Source organism: Rhincodon typus, unplaced genomic scaffold, assembly GCF_021869965.1.
Source record: "Rhincodon typus isolate 14 unplaced genomic scaffold, sRhiTyp1.1 hic_rhity00000746, whole genome shotgun sequence".
Classification (NCBI taxonomy): Eukaryota; Metazoa; Chordata; class Chondrichthyes; order Orectolobiformes; family Rhincodontidae; genus Rhincodon; species Rhincodon typus.
The window spans coordinates 22,589-44,714 of NW_025966384.1; the positions used below are offsets into that span (position 1 = coordinate 22,589).

At 39.8% G+C, this 22,126-nt stretch overlaps 1 protein-coding gene across 1 annotated transcript in view; it reads left to right on the forward strand.

The window, feature by feature from the left end:
• Positions 1 to 19,196, forward strand: part of LOC109921536 (protein angel homolog 2) — a 38,874-nt gene extending 19,678 nt beyond the window's left edge. The window contains exons 3-8 of the mRNA XM_048592173.1: positions 4,702 to 4,771; positions 5,804 to 6,222; positions 7,804 to 7,933; positions 8,175 to 8,253; positions 10,673 to 10,836; positions 17,254 to 19,196. Coding sequence (XP_048448130.1) covers positions 4,702 to 4,771; positions 5,804 to 6,222; positions 7,804 to 7,933; positions 8,175 to 8,253; positions 10,673 to 10,836; positions 17,254 to 17,402 — 1,011 coding nt within the window. The 3' untranslated portion in view covers positions 17,403 to 19,196. The remainder of the gene's footprint in view (positions 1 to 4,701; positions 4,772 to 5,803; positions 6,223 to 7,803; positions 7,934 to 8,174; positions 8,254 to 10,672; positions 10,837 to 17,253) is intronic.
• Positions 19,197 to 22,126: the final 2,930 nt, after the last annotated feature.

Sequence of the window (22,126 nt, forward strand, 5' to 3'; positions counted from 1 at the left end):
TGATCACCTGCAGAGACTTATTATTCAGCCTGAAGACAGTCCACTCACACAATATGTTTGATCTTTTGATCTCTCTGCCTATAAATTCTGTGCCTGTGTGCTTCTCTTCACTTCATCTGAAGAAGGAGCAGTGCTCTGAAAGCTTGTAATTTCAAATAAACCTTTTGGACTATAACCTGGTGTCGTGTGATTTCTGACCTTGTCCACCCGAGTTCAACACTGGCACTTCCACAACATTGATAATGAGGATTTTGCAGGATCGACATGAGTGACCCATTCTCATTTCCAGTGCTTAAGTTGATGCCAGTTGGTCTATTTGGTTTTATTCCTTTTTGACACTTCTGTAGCAGGTTGGTACAACTGAGTACATCACTAGGCAGTTGGAGTCGGGTGTAGCCAGTTAAAGACATTCGTGAACCACATGGGTTTTTATGACAATTGACCGTTTAATGGCACCATCACTGAGACTAGCTTTCAGTTACAGATTTTTCTCAAATTATTGAATTGTATTAATTAAATTTACATTCTACCAGTTGTCATTGTGGTATTTGAACCTTTGCCTCTAGAGCTTTGGGCTGGCCTCTGGCTTACTGCTACAGTGACATTACCACACTTCCACTCTCTTCTTGGCTTCCTTAAAAGAATCAGCAAAACTGTGGCATATTGATTTAAGTATAGTTAAGTTTGAGTTCATCATCTTGGACCTATGAAAGCTGGTTAACAGCATTTTCAAAATTCTGAAAGATTAGAGCAGTGATCCAAAGGGATTTGAGTATCCATGTACAAAGACATTAATGTGCCACGGACACATTCAAAACATGATTTAAAATTCTAAGGAATACCTTGTCTTGACAGTCACCTATTAATGCCTACATTTATACAAAGTACTTGGAAATTGTGCACTAGATGTTGACTTTGAAACTAAGAATTTGTACTTACTGTTCAAAGCACTTCGAATGGCATCAGATTAAATGGACACTCTTGTTCGAATTAGCTTCAGCTTGCATAGTTTGTGAACTGTAAGCTATTTGTTGCAGACCATTTTCATTGGATCAGGAATGCTAATAGGTAGTATATAACGTTATTCAGAAAGTTTACTTAAATCTTTCTCAAGTGGATGAATTTCACATGAATCGGTAGATTCATTGGACCATCTGATCAGTTGAGATTTTTTTTTAGGCCTTACTCCTGTCACCAACCCTGCTTGTGTCTTTCCCCTCCTTCAACTATCTACTGCACTTCATAGAATCCTTACAGTATGGAAACAGGCCATTTGGCCCAACAAGTCCACACCACCCCTTTGAAGAGCATCCCACCCAGACCCATTCCCCTACTCCTGTATTTCCCATGTCTAACCCATCTAACCTAAACATCCCTGGGCACTATGGACAATTTAGCATGGCCAATCCACCTACCCTGCACACTTTTGGACTGTGGGAGGAAACCAGAGCACCCTAGGGAAACCCACACAGACACTGGGAGAATATGCAAACTCCACACAGACAGTCGCCCAAGGCTGGAATTGAACCCGGGTCGCTGGCGCTGTGAGGCAGCAGTGCTAACTACTGAGCCACCGTGCCACCCCTTACTTTGTCCTTTGGTACCACCCTTCCCCCTGCCCCAATCCGCTGATGTCACTCCTGACCCCTTATTCTCCTAGCTTTTGTTACCTCTCCACGTCCACTGCAACTTCTGCATCTCTTCAAGAATGCACCAATGCTTCATTTTCTATTCAAAATTTGTGTCACTCCTGATTTTTAATCTTTCCCTTCCTTTTTAAATGTCCTTGTTTGTAGTTGGGTGCTACAGCCTTTCATTCAAACTGTCCGTAGCTGGGAGATACTTTGCAAAATGGTAATCGAATCTTACCTTTAATTTTCTTCTTCCAGACTTTCCATCCTCAGAACTGCCTCTCTCACATCCCAATTTTAGGACAATTTTAGTTTTGACAACAAATCACAGATGGACATCTGGCAGTTAGCAAGTATCTACCGATTCATGTAAAATCCATCCACATAAGAAAGATTTAAGTAAACTTTCTGAATAACGTCATATACCACCTATTAGAATTCCTGATCCAATGGAAATGGCCTGCGACAAATGGCTTACAGTTCACAAACTATGCAAGGTGAAGCTAATATGAACAAGAGTATCCATTTAAACTGATGCCATTTGAAGTGTTTTGAACAGTAAGTACAAATTCTTAGTTTTAAAGTCAACATCTAGTGTGCAATTTCCAAGTACTTTGCATAAATATGGGCATTAGTAGGTGACAGTCAAGACTAGGTGTTCCTTAGAATTTTACATCATGTTTTGAATGTGTCCATGGCACATTAATGTCTTTGTACATGGATACTCAAATCCCTTTGGATCTCTGCTTTATTCTTCCAGAGTTTTGTTTGCCCAAGGACATCTGACCAGCCACTGTTTGCTGGGACAGAGAATAAATACGAGGCATACAGCTTGAATTAAAACATTAAATGAGGAAAGAGTAGCCTCCTAGGAGCATGTTGCACATGTATACCTCCATTAAAACTGAAAGGGAATTAGGCCAAAGAGGGGTGTTGTAGATTTGAAATCTTTTACATTTTACTTCCTACCTGATTCAAACCCATTTGTTTTTCGAGTTTAAAATTCTTTCCATTCTTCTTACCAAATGCTTATTGAATCCTTTCCTTTGTGCCTCATGGAAGAATTTCAAGTCTTAAAAGGTATTTGTTTTCTGTGGTAAAAGATGCAAATTTAGATTGCTAAATGCATGGCAAGCTACTGTCATCATCTCTCAGAAGCAGGCCAGTTAAAGGCTGTTCATTCATTGCCTCCTGGCATCTTTTAATCAGATTTAAATTTATAACTTCCATAGGTAGCCTCATATATTTACATATTTAGTAAGTAATATTGTATAGATTTCACTTCAGCACATGATCAGCACCTCAAGTTGTACAACATTTGTGCCTCATTACTTTCTTTTTTAGTATAGAAAATACATGTTGAGCGAGAAAGCTAAATTACTTGCATTGTTAATTCATAACTCTTCACACACACTCCCTGCCCTCCCCAACTCAACACTCACATTGTGAAGTAAACTATGGGACTCTTCTAGTTTTTGAGTTAGTAATTGGTGTGTTTCCGTGTGTCTGAAATTAATAATTCTAATTATAATTCTAATTTAATATTTATGTAGCCATGGTGATTTATTTTAAAACAGTCTTTGGGGCCTCAGCTTGGAGTGAATGGATTTTGTGTACCACAGTGGGGGCTTTGTTTTGCAATCCAGGACGGTAAATAATGGAGCCTCACAGTTTGTAAGAGACTTATGGAACCTGTTATTTTTAAACACCCATAGCTTAGATGGGGAGGCTTTTGGATGTCAGACTTTACTTTGAGAGGAGCAGTCCCATGAAGTCCTTGGGATAGATGGCTGTATTTTTTTTTATTCATTCACAGAATGAGGGTGTCACTGACTAGGCCAGCATTTATTGCCCATCCGTAATTGCCCAGAGGGTAGGTATGAATCAGCTACATTGCTGTGGGTCTGGAGTCACGTTTACGTCAGACCAGGTAAAGGTGGCAGTTTCCTTCCCTAAAGGACATTAGTGAACCAGATGCGTTTTTTTCCAACAATTGACAGTGGTCATCATTAGACTGTTAATTCTAGAATTAATGATTCTACCGTCTGCTGTGGCAGGATTCGAATCCAGGTCTCCAGAATATTCCTAGGTCACTGGATTAACAGTTCAGTGATAATAGCACTAGGACATTGCTGTGCTCCTGAGAAGGTAGGTTATATAGTGAACTAGGTTACCTCAGAGTGAAGAGTTAGAGTTTTTGTTAGTCTGAGAAGTGTTGGGATAAAGCTGTGAAGAAGTTACCTAAAGCTAATACGTTTAAGCAAGTGAGTGATAGCTTCCTCCTGTTGCTATCTGCAGTTCTAGTCTAAAAGCTGAAGTCACAAGTGACTTTAACGTACCAAGTGCTAGATGCAGGGATTGTGGTTTGAGTATTATATGAGTATAGTAGTGTTTTGGGTACTATACAAAAGCGTTTTTGTTTATTTCAGTTTATAATGGACAGTTTTGGGATTAATGGGATTATACTTACACTCTGTTTTATCATTTTTCTTTTGTTAATAAACTTCTGTTTGGTTGTTAAATAAATTGTACAGCTGTGTGCCTATGTTTTAGCGAGAACACACTTCTTTAAAACCAACACAAGTCAATATATGAGTTTGATATCATATGAAATGACCTGATGCTGGGCTTTATACACCATTGAAATATGGAACTATGTATGACACTAGTCATCAACATCAGATGATATCATTTTCTGTGTGAGGCTAACAGTTGGTTAAACTAGGCTTCCTAAGCTTCCTAAACATATTTGAAAAATCCAAATCATTTAAAGATTAAAATCTTTAGAGAGTATGTAATTTGTATTGACAGGTATTGCTAATTAAAATTGCATAATGCAAATGGTAACCAATTATTTTTACTAGTGTGACAGGAATTCTGTAAAGTTTCTAAGTAATTGCCTCTGAATCAATTTAGCTGAAGCTTTCACAGGCAATGGTAATGCTTCTTTCTTTTAAACAAAAAAGTAGTTGCTGTGTACATCAATGTTAACTGCTTTTGGCCATGAATGTATGATAAACAAATTTGTTACAAAAGGTCACGATATTTTGCATTGATTGACTTTTTCTAGATCTTATGTTTACAAGAAGTTCAGAACAACCACTACAGGCAACAGTTGAAGCCAGTATTGGAATCACTGGGTAAGACCAATTGATTGTTTTTACAGAAATCTTCAAGACAAATACTTTGATTTTGTGCTTAATGTCCTTCAATTTGTATACATAAGTCTAAGCCTAATAGAAAATGAGTCTATAATGGATAGACGTTAAAAAAAACTTGTATGATTGAAGAACATTGAAAAAATGTTTTGAGTTTCTTTTGCTTTAAGAAATTCAATATTGTTATGATCCTTATAGAGACTGATAACTTTAGGAAGAATTTCCAGTGGCTGACTGGAAGAATCACACAAGATTTCGAGTTTTAAGACTTTTGCTGTAATAAATAATCCCAAAGTGCCATCAAGCAGGTAACTTACACTCTACAGAAAAAAATTCCAATTTACCTTTTAAACTGACAGAAAATTCCCCTTCACAGTTATATTTTACTCTGTCTCTTGAGTGGCCATGTCATTGTCCAGGAACTTGCTCCTCAAATTTTACTTCTTTTTCCTTTTCCAAATTGATCATTTCTAATACCCAAACTGACTTCACAGTGAGGGACAAATTGGAGATTATGTCCTCTAGCCAAGTTAGGCAATTTTCAGTCTTATTTAAAGCTTCACACAATGTCTTCTCATTCCAAGTGCAACCTCCTGTGCACGTTTTGCATGGTTACTGAACAGGCCAGCATTTCTTCTGCTTAAGATGCAGGACTAATTGCACTCTTTCTTTTCTCCCTCTCCCCCAGGTTTTTGCAGACTGCTTTGTCTGTGAGGGTAAGGGAGATTTTACTTTAAAAACTGTTGGTATTACAATGGCTTTCTGTGGCTTGCTTCCCTTTCAAAGCCCATCTCCATGGAAGTGTGAATCAAATAGGCCTTGTATCCAACTAGAAATGCTGATGTAACTATCTTATAAACTCCCAATTCCATTCTATTTTTTTTTGTAAAAGGTTGTATCTCTTAAAGCAATCGGCTATATATATTTGGTATTCTAAATTTAATCCAGCAGGTCCTAGTAGACAGTTGTCAATTTTGATCATGAAAATGATTTTTGTCTTTATTTATTCTGCAGGTTATCATTGTGAGTACAAAATGCGAACAGGAAACAAGAGGGATGGCTGTGCTATTTGCTTTAAACGCTCAAAATTTTCACTCATCTCAGCTAGTCCAGTAGAATTCTATCGTCCTAAGATTCAAGTACTGGACAGAGACAATGTAGGACTGGTACTGCTGCTGCAACCAGTTCTTTCACAATCTGCTGCTCTTCTGTGTGTGGCAAACACTCATCTCTTGTATAATCCACGACGGGGAGACATCAAGCTGGCGCAGCTTGCAATACTCTTAGCTGAGATTAACAAATTGGCATCTGATGGGACAGGTGGATACTGGCCGATAATCCTGTGCGGAGACTTTAACGCAGTGCCTGATTCTCCATTATACAACTTCATTAGGAATGGGAAACTGATTTATGATGGACTTCCAATGGGAAAGGTACTGCCAATAATCTCAAGAAAACCATTTCAAAACATTAACATGGGGAGATGCTTAGTGCTTGGTTGATACTTTTTTAAATTAGGAAACAATGCCAATCCCTTTAATGAAATTTAAGATTCTAAAGTTCTCTTGTGTTTAACCATCACGCTATAATGGAAATATTCGACTTTATTGAAGACAAACTTTGCAATCACATAAAAGTTTCTGACTAATAGTATCCAAGGAACTTAAATTAATATCGAATTGAAAATGTTGCAGTAGTATATGTATTGGATAATTTCTGATATGTTACTCAGAGGAAAAGGTTTCATGGTTTTGAACACCAGACAGTTCTTCCTGGACAAATACTTTAAATTTATGTGTAAAATCAGGGCCATATAAAAACACACACAAAATATGAACTTTTCTGTACCATTTTTATTTGAAAGTATTGAGAAAACTTTTTTATAAAGACAAGTGCAAACTTCCAATAAAATGAACCTCTTTCTCTCTCTCACTATTGTCGAATCCCTTGGCATTGTTTTTACCTCTATGCCTTTAAATCCAAAGGATACAGAGTTGGAAGAATACAGTGGACAACTGTCTCAGCCATCTATTGCAGATTAGATTGAGTCGCTTAAAATACTATTGCATTCATTTGCTAAAACTGCTCACTTTTCCAGGATGTCCTGGAATGCGGAGTTAACTCCCAACTCGTTTTCTCTGCTGCAAACTACCTTCTTATACCCCTGTCTCCTGTTCTCTCCACCCTCACCTCCAACAAGTGCAAGGAGTTCAGGGACGATTTTGTCACTAAGATCGAGACAGTCCGATCAACTGCCTGTGCTACCTCTCTCCGTCCTATTAACCCACTGGGCCAAACTTGCTCAATGCATTCTCCTGTCCTTGATCTGACCGTTTTCTATAGTTTTTCTTCTATCTCCCAACATGCCCACTCAGAGTTAATCTTGTCCTTGAGACCCATTGTCTCTTTCTTCAAGCCTATTCCTATTAAATTGCTGATCCCCTCTCATCTCCTCCTGACTTCCATATTCCCCGATATTATAAATAGTCCTCCCTTTACAGGTATTGTCATTCTCTACTTTGTCACTCACTTTGACTTTGATATTCAGTATCAGCCCAAACTTCCACATATTAAGGTGTACTTCATTTCAACTCAGCTAATACATATGATGTTTTACTGATTTAGATGAAATAAAGCTGTATATCACATGTACAAGCTGGCACCGGTATTCAAAAGTGCCACTCAATATTCCAAAAAAGAGCCATGATCAAAACCTCTATGTTGAAATACTAGCCGTTGTATCAGCAAGTATTTAAAAATACATTTGCTGTTGTCTGCCTTATTTCAGTCAGCATAATCCATTTACCTGGTCGTAAAGCATTAGGACTATTTAATAGCATCTGTGCAGTCTTGTTCTTGTTGCAGATTTTATGCATCCTCTCCCCCTGTGTATTCTCCGATTTTAAATCAACAACAGAATTCTCCAGTGAAATCAGAATTGGGAGGGGAAATAGTCAACAATGTTTTAGAGAATTTTTTTTGGTACACTGTATAACTTGCAATATTTTATGTAGGTATCAGGTCAGGAGCAAAGCCACAGGGGCCAGAGAGCTTTGACAAAGCCACTTTGGCCACCAAGTCTTGGAATTTCACCAGCCTGTCAATACGAAACATTGAAATGTCAGCAAATTCTAAAAGATGCAGGTATGATTTCCAAATTTTTTTTATGCTAATGTCAAACTGCCATTTGAGACATATGATTGTAAGCCCATCATTATTTTTGATGTTTTATGTGATGACATGCCCCTTTTAAATGGATTTCATAGGAATTTTGGTTTAATCATTGAGTTTACAGTAGTTTAAGAAATTTGCTGCCAGTATTGGCAAATTTGTCTAGCATTAGCATGGTTCTTAACTCCAGTAACATTTCCTATGTAATTTAAAGAAAAACCTTTGGATGCTAAGGACAGTTCTGAAGAATTAAAAGATGCCACAAGTAAGAAGAATTCTCATCTGGATGAAGAGTAAGTTAATTCAGGAATTCAGAATTAATCAGTGTTAAACAATTTCATATGAAACCCATTTTATTAACATTCAGTCTACTTCATGTAATACTAGCAAAGAAAGGTTGCTCTGTATTTCAGAATTTTTTTAAACTGGGTCCAGACTAGAGTTGGTTCTGCTGTAATGCAATAGTTGCGTTCCTGCACAACATTGCGTTATAGAAAATCATGCTATGGAAATAACAGGGCCTTTGGGAAAAGCAGGGTTAGGGACAGACCACCAAAGGTTTTAACATCTTGAAAAAAAATCTGGGAGAAGCTTCCACCAAACTGCATGCAAGCAGTCCTTACTGACATCACCTCAGGCCTCCACAATAATGTCAGTTGCATTCTTGATGTTAAAGCTCTTCCAAAATTGAAAAACTCTGTCCTTATCCCCCTCAGTGGCTGCAATCAACCTCTTAAACATGTGCCTTAAATAATAAGCTTTAAAAACAGTTATTGCACCCTGGTCTGTGCGTTGAAGGAGGGAAGTTGTGTTTGGGGTAGAAATAGCACTTTGGTGTTTTCAGAAAGTTCGCCCAATGGTGGGAAGATGGCTTGGTGCATTGTATAGGATGAGGAGAATCTTAAAATCAAATTTTTTTTCCTGCAGTACTTTCTAAAAACATCTTCTAAAACATCAGTAATAAGATCAGAAAAAATTAGTGCCATGATGCAACCTCTTTTGCGTGACCTAAAGTAGATGCCTAGAGTAGACTTAAGGTAACCTTTCAAAGCTTGCAGGTTGGCAGAGTGGTACACCACCACAGGCTTAAGCTTTAAGTCTCGACTGGCATTGACACCCAGCACCACAGTCATACAATCCGTTGCCACCTTAAAGCCTGGAGTGTGTACTCCATTCATAGAAATGTAGGTTCTTGATGGCATTCGCTTCCAGTATAAACCTGTCTCATTCAAATTGAAAATTTGATCTAAGTTGTAGCCTTATTCATCAATTAATTTTTTTACTAAAGGAGGAAATGCCATTGCATGCTCCTCGTTTGCACTGGCAGCTTCGCCACATAACTTTACGTTATGAAAAGTGTGGCAGTTCTTAAAACCAGCAAACTGGCCACTTCTAGCACTAAAAACAGGCACATCTGTAGGATTTTCAGCTTTTTTTGTTAGGTCTTCAAAAATTGATAAGGTTTTCTCTTATAGTGAGAAAGGTGGTCCCAGATCGTTTTTTCATTTGATCTTCTATTCACACACATGGAAGCCACTCCATTTCCCCAAGTTCCTTTGTCCATGACCACACAGATTTGCTGGCACTCAGACTTGTTCCAGCCATACAGCTTGCTTTAATCTTTTCTGCATTGTCTCTAATGGTGCAGAAGGTAGACTCCTTTATTCCTATTACATGAACTATATTACATGTTCTCTCAATATGCTCAAAACACTTTATAACATCTCACTTCTCTTCCAGTGTTAGAGCCTTTCTTTTTTGTTCACCATGCACGATTTTATCACCAGGATGCTTCTAACTAACATTCTGGTCACTTTGTCTTCGCATTTTTGAGGGTAACACGGCAGAATTTGCAAAAAAAACCGAAAATCACAGCATACTGTACCTCTCACAGAAAGCGCTTCACAACAAAGTCTGTGAAATGATCATGTGATGCTGACACAGAGACTGTATTGGTGCTAACATTGTGCATATTCAGGACAAAGCCTGTGAAACGATCATATGATGTCGACGTGTACTCCCCCATGCCCTAATGGAATCATATTATAGCCAACACAAGTTTGCATTTTAGAAATAGCATTCCCCTATTCGTTAGTCAAGTTATAGCCAAGTCACGTTGCTGGAACATACGTTTAGCAGAACTGCCTGTAACTTTAAAATCAGATTTTAAATAAATGTTGTTTTTAGATGCAGATTTTAAAGGAGGGTCAGGTACAGTGCAAATGAGGCCTGAAGCAGACTGTAATCTTAGCTTGAGAATGTGAGGCTATGGAGTTCCCAACAGCCAAGGCATCGTTACCATTACCTGAGCAGAGGTATCTATTCACAGTGTCAAATAGCATGGAAATAAGGACAGGAAGTTTTAGTTTCATGGAAGTAGTGTCAAGAGGCAAGAGTTTTATTTTCTTATACAGGTTGGGTTTGGGAGGACGTAAGGGATTTAGAGCAACTAGAAAAGGAAAGGCATCAAGAGTAGGAAAGGGGAGATATTTGAGGGAGATTCCTCTTCGTTGACAAGTCTGAACTGATGATCTCATTGATCTCTTCAAACTTTACTGAAGGTGAACATTAAATAAATGGTGTTTAATGCAACAGTTAGCAATGGGGAAAGAAGAGGTGTGTTATCTTTGTCTGGTCTGATTACAATTAATATACGAGTCTTTAATTAATCAGACAGTTGCAACCAACAAGGCATTCTGTTGATTTTTGCAGGACTTCCTCTGCCATCCAACACAACTTCCGGCTAATGTCTGCGTACTCCCATTATATAGCAGGCACTGGTAAAGCTGAAGTCACCACCTGTCACTCCAGATCCGCTGTCACTGTGGATTATATTTTTTATTCAACAACAGAGCATAGTACCTTTGCAAACTCAGGTAACTGAAACCAGTGACTAATGTGATTTTTTTTGAAGAATCTGTTACAAAACTACATGAAAAAGAAGCAATCAAATAGTCTTAATATCTGTGTTAAATTGGAAACAGAGCTGGGTTCTCTAAATTGAATTGATTTAATTTGCTTATTGCAAATGTCTTCCCAAAGGAAGGAAGCGGAAAATCAGTTAATTCTGCTGCTTAGAAGACATGGTGTGCAAGAAGTCTTCGTACTCCCTTTCTTTTAATAACTGTCATGTCATTACCACAAATTTACCAAATTAAACAGTAATATCAAGCAAGGACCTGAGAACTCGAATAGTGTAGTGGTTGTGTCCCTACCTCTAAACCAGGAGGTCCAGTTTCAAATCCCACCTTCTCTAAAAGTGTGTAATAACATCTCTGAGCAGGCTGATGAGAAGACATCTAAATCCTTATTAGTCAAGAACATGTACTTTATAAAGACCACAAGATGAATGGCAACATTTATATGCAATGGTATTATCCATACTTCCCTTTAAGAGATTAGCTTAAATACGTTTATGATAAAACAATATTGTTTTAATGTCACTTGATGTTTGCAGAACCTTGCTTTCTTTTTTCAGATTTATCATTATAAATCATGTTTCCACTTTCATGATGGAAACTGCCAACGATTCAGTCTAGGCACCTTTGTTAACAATTTGGAGTATGGCATTTAGTAGAAGAGTATTAGAGTAACATGAATCTGTATAGCACTTTTGATTTGAAAGATATTACAAAACATGTGCAATTAAACAAAAATGAGCACTAACCAGAGTTATGAGAACAGCCTAGTTTATCAGGAATATTCTTTTTTGAAGAGCTGGGAAAAATGCTAAGCAGGAGGAATTTGAGGAAGAATTAGGAGAGTTTAGACCCAAAGCAGCTTAAGATATAGTTGCCAAAAAGTAGAACAAGGGGAAGGGGGAATGTACAACAGTCAGTCAGTATAATAGAGAGTTTGGGGTGGAGGACTTTTAGGCAAAGTTAGGATGGAGCAGGAAACTGAATTGGTGAAAGATAAAAGTTTATGCCAATAGCTGTGATGACAACTTTGGTGTTTTCATTCCTTAACTAGGGCTGGATGTCAGACAAACATTTTGATCACAGGTAGTCAATCTAATGTGGAGCTGGAGGAACACAGCAGGTCAGGCAGCATCAAAGGAGCAGAAAAGTCAATATTTCAGGATGAAAGGTCCTGACCCAAAACATCAACTTTCCTGTTCCTCTGATGCTGCCTGACCTGCTATGTTCCTCCAGCTCCATACTGTATCGACTCTGACTTCCACCATCTGCCGTTCTTACTATCTCCTAGTCGCTGATGACTGTGAAACCTCTTCCAAGGCTGCCCACCTTGAAGAAGTTGTCCTCCTCCCTCTGAAAAGATCTCGGTGGGTCTCTCTCCCAGTGCAACCTTTTAGTGATCTCCTCTGCCCTGAAGCCCTTCGACCACTTCCTGAAACAAACTCGTCACTACAGCCATGTGTCCTTGCTCAGTACCTGCCTACACAACCAGCTTATCCACCATGGGCTCCAAACAACTTTCAGACCATCCCGATTTGGACCAAACCGCGACAACCATTATCTACAGTACCTCCAGAGCCTCCAGAAACGGTTCTTCCTATGGATCCTCAGCTCCACACTTCCAACCATGTGCCATCTTCTCTCACTACAGGCAGCCCTACCCCACCTCAGAGCCTCCTTTTCCCAGATCTGCAAAGGACCTCTACTGTTTTTCATTCTATGCAGGATCCGCACCCTCAACAAATGGTTTTCCTCTGCCGTATCAGACATCAAAGATCATAAGTACACCAAACTCGCTCGTACTTACCTCCAAACACCGATACCCCTCAGAGACCCCAACCCCATCCCCGACCATCTCGAATCCATTAGCCACGCGGTTGCCTTGGCTGGTCCCGCTGATGCCATTCACATCACTTCCGATGACAACATTGCTTCCGCCAATGCTGCCGACAGCGTCGCTTCCAATGGCGCCACTGACCACATCGCTACTTCCGCTTCTTCCCATGTGACCATTCCAATATACACACCCACTCCAGAGACCGTCTCCATCCCCACTCCCAGCTCCAGCCTAACACTAAGCCCCAGCCCCAAGCCCTGCTGGGTATGCATCATTCCCCCAGACCACTCCCTTGCTGAAGGCGAACAGTCAGTCCTTTGCCGAGGATTCATCTTCATTCCCCTACGCCTGTACATCAACGAATTCCATACACACCTCGGTTTTGAACTCTTTTACCGCTGCCTCTGCACCTATTTCTTCGAATGGGAGTCCAACACACCCTCTGCAGATCCCTTCTCCCACCTCTGAAAAACTCAGCCCCCTGGACACCACCCACCGGCCTCCTGCCCTCCCTCGACCTCTTCATCTCCAACTGCTGTCATGACATCAATCACCTGAATCTCTCCACCCCTCTCACCTACTCCAACCTCTCCCCAGTGGAATGTGCAGCCCTCTGCTCCAATCCCAACCTCCCCATTAAACCTGCTGATGGGGGGGAGGTGCAGTGGTAATATGGCATACTGACCTCTACATCGCTGAAGCCACACGCCAACTCTCCGACACCAGTTCCTACCATCAGTTCGATTATGACCCCACCCCTAATCACTAAACCATCATCTCGTCCTGATAAAGGGTCCCAACTCAAAACGTCAACTTTCCTGCTCCTCTGATGCTGCCTGACCTGCTGTTTTCCTCTAGCTCCACACTGTATCGACTCTGACTTCCAGCATCAGCAGTTCTTGCTATCTCCTGAACACAGGTAGTCTTCAGGGTCAGGATAGAGGTAGGAAAATGGAGCTTTCATCAGTGTTGAAATGGAAGTTAGCCTCATGCCAATGGATGATGTTGGCAAGGGCAGCATGCAGTTGAGCAAGTGGGAAATGGCTGTGGAGGACTCCAGGTGTAACAGGGCTATGGGTGGAGGAATGTATTGCTGGTGATGCTAAAACTGTGATCAGATTTAAGAAGAAGGGAGCCAAATAAAGGCAGTATCATTAAGCTCCATTATTGGGGAACTGTTGGTTGAGAGTAATGTGGTTGACTCAAAACCTACAAGGAGCAAGAGGAGGGATAATGCACTGTAGTTATAATCATAGAAGATGACATTTGTCAGTTTGTTTAAGGCTATTGCAGTGCTTTTTCAAAAATGAAAATCTGGTCAGTGAGAATTAAACAGGAATTTTGGGAAATTGAGAGTTCTGTGAAAAACAAACATGCTCAAGGGCAATGAGAGGAAAGGGAGGCTGAATATGTGATGATATTTGATAATTTTCCATCAAAAAAAAACAGGAATCAGGGCAGAGTCTATTGAGGGTTAGGAATTTAGCAGTTTGTAAAGGATGGGCACTGCATCTGAAGAGAGGCTACAAGTCATTAAATCAGCTAGCAAAGGGCCTAGCAAAGGAAAGTGGATAGTCCATATTTTAGAGAGAATGGGGTCAAGGACGCAGGAGATGGTCTCCTGGGCAAGATGTTAGATTTTGGGTTTTTGCGACCACAGTTACCTAATTTAGGTGACCATTTATAAAGAATTTTCAGATAGTTTATTAAACTTGTAAAGCAATAGTATATGATTCATGGTAATTGAGCACAGCTTACTGACACCAGAGAATGAACAGACAGTTGGGACAGAATGGGTCATTCTCACTAAGGTTGTGAAGGCAGCATCCACTCCTCTAGCTGAAATGTTAGGGAACTGTCCTCTGGATCTTCTTGCTTTCTTCTTCTGTTCCATCTTCCATCTGAAGGGTCCTGCCACCTAACAAAGACTGTTCCTGATTCTGAGCACTTGTTAATGTGCCTCATTTCTAGGGTCTGACTGTGTCATTCACCCACTTAAACCCTGAATACTGCATTGGGGCGGCATAGCGGCTCCGTGATTAGCACTGCTGCCTCACAGTGCCAGGGATCCAGATTTGATTCCACCCTTGTGTGACTGGAGTTTGCACATTCCACGTCTGTGTGGGTTCCTCCTACATTCCAAAGATGCGCAGGCTAGGTGGATTAACCCTGGGAAATGCAGGGTTACAGAGTGGGTCTCAGTGAGATGCTCTTCGGAAGGTTGGTGCTGACTTGATGGGCTGAATGGCCTGCTTCCACACTGTAGGGATTCTATGATAATTGGGTACATACGGTGAAAGATAACTTTTTGATGTCATCTTATTGTGGCCTTGGTGGCCCTCATTGTTACCTTTTTTATCCTTGTTTAGTAGCAATTGTCTTTGTCTGGAGAAAAGAAGTAACTGTTGCAGCAGCAGTTACATGAGGTCTCGTGCTGCAAGAAAATGCTAGATAAATTCAGTTTTAAAGGGATCCCAACTTCTAACAAAGATGAGCTCAGTGAGGGCATGAGGGTGCTCAGAAAATAACTATTTAAAGGCACTGAGGGAGAGAATCTCAGAGAAGTTTAGTGGGCGTGACACATAGGGATCAAAATTCTGAAAATATTGATCTGCCAACAGAAGATACAAGCATTGTCATTATTACGACCCACTGGGCTAGCTTACTATAAATGGAGCTCTGCTGTTTCCAAAGTTGTAGCAAATGTTAAAATTTTTTAAGGTACATACAGTACTCCAATTCACCTGATTCCCAGTCCAAAGTTAATAGAAAGCGTGGACCAGGTTCCTGTACCAAACAAGAATTAATATTTATTAAAAGTAATTAGACTATGGTTACAAATAAACCAGTGGTAACCATTTGCACGTAACACGACTAACTAAAACTCTAAACCTCTCAAACTCTCCCCTCCCCTCCCATTCCACACACGAACCCTATTGGCCGAGGTAGAGAACAAGCGCGAAGTCAGTTCAGTAGCCTGTGCTTCCTGATTCTGATGGTAAGGCTATCCCCTGCAGTGAGGCAGGCTGTTGGTGTTCAGTCATCTTTAGAAGCTTCCACTGATTTCTAAGAAGTACAGACTGACTGATTCACTTGGAAATGTCTCTGATTTATCAATTTATAACTCTCAGCTCAATGCAACTACTGCAGGAAAATTAACTGGGTTTATTTACCACAGAAAACAGGCAACCTGTACTGGGGAGAGCAGTGGCAAACTCTGTCATTTTTTTCTCTCTATGCATGTGCTTCAGTAACTTGATCGCAGTTCCAACCTGCTCAGTTAGAATAAGTCAGCTTCACTTGTAAAGAACTCCTCAGGCCCCTGATCCTCTACACATTGCAGGAACTCATAGCTGTAAAATACAGCCCATAATATGTATTGTATTCCTTACTGTGAAATTATGCAACTATCCTGATAAATTCTTGTTTTCTAAAATATAGTTCTGTCTTCTTACAAAGACACAAAAAGAAAGGTCCTTATGTCAAAAATGTGGGGATCAAGTGGAATGAGGTTACTTGTGTACCTGGGGCAGGTGGCTAATGCCACCATTGGCCTGAAAATTGAAACACTGCTATCTCATTGCAGTGACAGATTGGAAACCCACCAGAGCTGCAAGGCCCTTTTTCTAAAAAAAAATGCGCAAACTTTCACTCTGGAGAAGAAACCTAGCTCACAGGGAAGGGGGTGTTAAAAACTTGCAGCATTTAAAAGTTACTGTCATGATCCAAAACGTAAGTAATACTGAAATATAATTTTAATCTAGCACCTTCTGATCTTGGTATAGAAAGCTGTTAATGGTTGATTGTACATAGAAATTTCCAATCACCAATTCATGTTTTAAATTTTGCAGTTACAATTGTTCTGGAAAAAGCATCTCTTTTTGTTAACACAAACTTCTACATTTTTAGTTATTGCAAAATTGCTAAACCAGTAGTTCCTGACGCCACTGATTTTTGAGGTGTCCAAGTGCAGCATGGATGCTTCTCCTAGCCTCTCAAAAATGATGTTTTCCCTACCTTCTTAAGGTTTATCTCTAGGCTGGACAGAGAAGATGTGTAATATCCCCCTCTCCCATCTCTTCATCTACAACACTTGAGTATTTAAAGCTTATTTAACCAATTAAAATTATTTCTGACCATAAAAATAATTCTGGCAGCTCAGTTGAGCCATCAGACAAATTGTAGACCAATAAGATGGGCACCATAATTAAAAATCAGTCTCATTGACTTCCTGACAATGAAATGGCATTGAGTTTTCAGAATAAGTTTTTCCATGTCCGCATTCTCCCTTTCTTGGATATCACGGAGACCATGACTTTTGCTGTCAATAAAGGAAGGAACGTTGGCAGACCTGCCATATTGCCAGAATTTCAATAAAAAAATTTTCATGGGGATGTTCTTTTTCAAATGTCCAGTGCGGTTTTGAAAATTATGTGCTTTATATCATTCAGTTTCATGATTCTCTTTTAGTATTGCCTTTATCTGGAAATGTCCCTGGAAATCTAAAAGGCTGTAATGTCATTTTATTATTTCTGTAGGAGGAGCTCCCCATGTTGGTTCCTTGCAGCTTCTTGGAAAACTTGCTCTACTTACTGAACAAGATCTATGGACTGTAAATAGATTGCCCAATGAAAACAACTCGTCTGATCACCTGCCTTTGTTAGCAAAATTCAGACATAAACTTTGATATGATAAAAGCTGCCTGATGATTTCTTCCTTCTGTACCTATTCAGTATCTGATCCAAAATTATACATTGTGGGGTAAAAGAAAAATTGTGTATCATTTTTCACTTTTGATAAACTTCTGTCTGAAAGCTGGAAATAATAAGTCTATTTTTTACCTTTTATAAACACTTGTGTAATAATACTGTAAAATTTTGCTGTTGTTAAATACAATGAAAACTAGTGCAAAGGCATAATTCAGAATGTTAGAGGGATACCTTTCATTGTGCCTAAAAGGTGGGAAAAGTAAATAATTCATTTTATTTAATATGGTTATTGTTAAAATATTGCCAGAAAGCTTTAGTATTTGGGAAGAGCAAACGAAGAGTTGCTTGGTTTGAAACTAGGCAGCGAGCAAGAGTGAAAGGAAAATACCAAGGAGATGGGATCCAGCTGGCAAATGGGATGTAGGGCAAAGACTTTTACAGGTTGAGGCTAAAAGCAAGATTTTTGTGGTACTACGCAGAATGAAGCTTGGGAACAACTGGTGGAGGGAGGGGAGGTGTAGTCAATATTGCAAATCTGCGTTTGGATGAGGGAGTGAATAGTACAGTAATTGGAACAGGGATAATGTGGATGAGACTGAGTAAAATCAGTGGAGACTGCAAGTTGTCTTACTAATTCATCATTCTGTATCATGAATCTTTTCTTTCACCCGCTCCACCTCCATTTAACTATTCCTTTCTAACCTTAATTCAGATGGTTCCGACCAAGTACTTACAGCACAATATGGATATGCTTCAATGATAGGATGCTTCAATGATGAATTGCAGTACAAACCCTAAGTAGGAAATCAACAAAAGGAGATTTCTATAGATTAATGCCATAATATGTGTTTGTGTTTCTTTTATGGTCTTCAAAGTTAGTGCACAGAAAAAACGTCATGGAAATTTGCTCCCTGTATTTTTGTATTTTCTAAGAGCAGAAAATTAAAATGTAAGAAGGCAAAATGCAGAAGCGAAATTGCTATGGGGGTTGTATCAGTGATTGAGGTCTAGGAGATTTCAAGATTCCACAATTAAGGTGGAGGAGTTAGTCCAGACTGACATGAGGAGGATAAATGAGTCATTAGAGGGAAGTGGGGGGGATTGAGATGAAGATTAAAATCATCAGATAAGGGATCATTCAGTACAGCCCGGTCTGAGAGCAGAAGAAAGTATTAAATTTCAATGAGAAAGTGGCAAGAGACTCCTGCAAATGATTGCAGCAGTTAAAGATATGACAGAAAGAGAAACTCGGAGAGATGACTTTAATGATTGGAAAAATATTGTCATCCAGTAGCCTAGAATCACAAAGACTGGAGAAGTCAATGATGAGAAAAATCTTATTCAGGTGTAACCTTGGCTGGATGATAGCATTTGAGTCAGTGGGTCAGATGGTCATGGGTTCAAGTCCCAGTGTGGAGACTCGAAGGATAATCGAAGCTGGTACTTCATTGCCTGAATAAGAGTGTGCTGCATCTTTGGAAGTGCCATCTTTTGAAGGAGATACCAAACAGGAGGCCCTGTATGGTCTTAGTTAGATGGAAAAATCCCACAGAATTGTTTGAAGATCAGTACCTGTGCTGGTAATTTTATACCCCATTTAACGCCAGCAAATCTAGTTCTGTGTGGGATTTGCTGTATGAAAATTGGCTACCATGTTTTGTACATTAAAACAGTGTTTACACTGTTATTTTATTTATGTTTTAATTGTATTTCAGAAACTGTAAAATGCTTTGCAACATGCTGACATGATAAAAGGTACTATATACATGTGAGTTACTTCAGGTTCCTGTCTTATTGAGAGATAATAGAGTCTCTGTTTATGCATAGGATCTGGGGGTGAGACATGCAGGAGGCCAGTGCTAAATCATTCACACCAGGGCGTTCTCAGCTAATTTGGTGTATGCCAGAATAGCTGACTTGAATCAGAGTTGCAGTTAAAACATCGTCATAGCCACAGTTCCCCTGGGCTGAGGACAGGAAAAAGCTGCTCATTGACACAGTGATGGGTCCATAGTACAAGATGCAGTAGTATGCATGTACAGCACTGCACTTATTATTTTTCCTAACAGTGGAACAAACATTATTTTCAGTCTTGATTTTCTGAAGATATCAAGCAGCCATATCTTAGTCGGCCTAACATGCTTTCATTATTAAAAAATTAAAAAATAAAGACTCTGTCACCTGATAAAGTTACAATGGATATTGGCAGATAACTCGACCAGAGAATTGTACGTGAATACAGTAGTTTGCAATTTGAGCTTGAGATCAAAAATTGTTCTTTATTCCTTTATCACAAATAAAACTGATGTTAGGCAAGCAGAATGTGATTTATTTATGTCTGCTTGTTTAGAAATTATCATGCATTTAAAAATTATTCCTTTTATCATTCATTTAGCTTTAATCACAAATGCATCTTTTGTACAAAAGCCATTGGTTTTCTTCTTCAATATCCTTACTTCAAAAACATGCTAAACATACAGTTGAAATTTCCCATTTTCTTGCTATTCAGCCACCCTTCTTAAATTTATGAATTATATGAAATATTATTTGCACTTCTGTGGCCACAAGAGAGACTCCAGGATAGTATATTGCCTCCCTGGTCCCAGGGTCATGGATATTTCTGAGTAGGTACAGAAATATCATGAAACAGGAAGGTAAACAGAGAAATCATTGACCATATTAGCACAACTGACATAGGTAGGAAGAGTGACAAGGTCATGCAATGACAGTTTAGGTAGTAAGTACCTCTAGGGTGGTAATCTCAGGATTGCTCCCCATGCCACATGGTACTGAGGCTAGGAACAGAGAGAGTACAATTGAACACGTGGCTAAAGAGCTGGTGTAGGGGAGACAGCTTCAGATATGTGGATCATTGGAATGTCTTCCAGGGAAGGTGGGAGCTGTACAAGAAGGACAGGTTGCATCTAAACTAGAGGGGCACCAATATCCTGGCAGGGAGGTTTGATAGTGCCACTCAGGTGGGTTTAAACTCGTGTGGCAGGGTCAGTCAGTGTAGAGACAGGGGAAGAGCTTGAGACTAAGGTAAATATAGCTAAGAGGAAGAACAGTCAAGGAGAGGTTGCTGCGCTTAGCAGAACTGGCAGCTTGGACTGTATTTGCTCCAGTGCAAGGACTATAACAGGTAAGAGATATGAACGTACAGCCTAGATTAATGCATGCAATTACGATGTTGCTGTCACAGAGGGACAGGATTAATGTTCTGGGAAAGCAATGTGTTAGACAAGACAGAGAAGGAAGCAAATGAGGTGGGGGAGTTGCATTACTGATTAGGGAGCATATCACAGCTGCATTGAGGGAGGACACCCTGGAAGCATCGTGCAGCAAGACATTGTGGTTAGAGCTCAGGAATAGGAAGGGTGCACTCACAATGCTGGGATTGTGCTACATATTTCCCAGCTGCCAGTGGGAGATAGAGGAAGAGATATGTAGTCAGATTCTGGAAAGATGTGAAAATAATACGGTTGTTATGGTGAGTGATTTTAACTTTCTGAATATTGACTGGGTCTCCTTTAGTGTTAGGGTTTAGATGGGGAGCAATTTGTAAGGTGTGCCCAGAAGGGTTTTCTGAAATAGTATGTTGAATAGTCCAATAAAGGAGGGGGCAATACTGGACCTGGTATTGGGAAATGAGCTTGGCCAGGTGATCAAAGTTTCAGTGGGGGAGCATTTTGGGCATAGTGACCATAATTCCATAAGTTTTCAGATACTTATGGATAATGACAAAAGTGGATGAAGGTGTTAAATTGGGAAAAGGACAACTTTTAAGGCATGAATTGCAGAATGTGGATTGGGAATGACTGTTTTGAGGGTGAATCCATATCTGATGTGGTAGTTGTTTAAAGATCAATTGAGTTAAGGACAGGCATGTTTGTGTGAAAATGAAGGACATGAATGTCAGGATTCAGGAATCTTGGATGACAGGAGAAATTATCAGCTTAGTTAAAATAAAAAGGAAACATATCTAAGGTCTAGGCAACTAAAACAGAAGAAGTCCTTGAAGAATATAGAGAAAGTAGGAAGGACCTCAAACGGGGAATTAGGAGAGCCAAAAGTGGCTAGGAAATATCCTTGGTCAGCAGAGTTAAGAAGAATCCCAAGGCATTTTATGCATATATTAGGAGCAAGACGATAGCTAAGGAAAGAGTAGGCCCACTCAAGGATAAAGAGGGAAGAAATGTGTGGAGCCAGAGGAAATGGGTGAGATCCCCAATGAGTACTTTACATTGGTATTCACCAAAGTGAGGAACATGAGAGATGTTGAGGTTAGGGAAAGGTGTGTGAATACTGTCAGGCAGTTCAACATAATGAAAGAGGAAGTGTTAGGTATCTTGAAATGTATTAGGATAGATAAGTCCCCAGAGCCAGATGGGACCTATCCCAGGATATTGTGGGAGGCAAGGGAGGAAATAGCTGGGGCCTTAACAGATATCTTTACATTCTCTTTGGTCTCAAGCGACGTTCCAGAGGACTGGAGAATGGCCAAATTTGTTTGTTTGTTTAAGAAGGGAAACAGAGATAATCCAAGTAATTACAGGCCAGTGAGTTAGACATCAGTGGTGGGGGATAGGCTGTTGGAGAAGATGCTGAGAGACAGGATTTATTCACATTTGAAAACCAATGGATTTGTTAGTGATAGGCAGCGTGGGTTTGATTGAGTTTTTTGATGAGGTAACAAGAATGA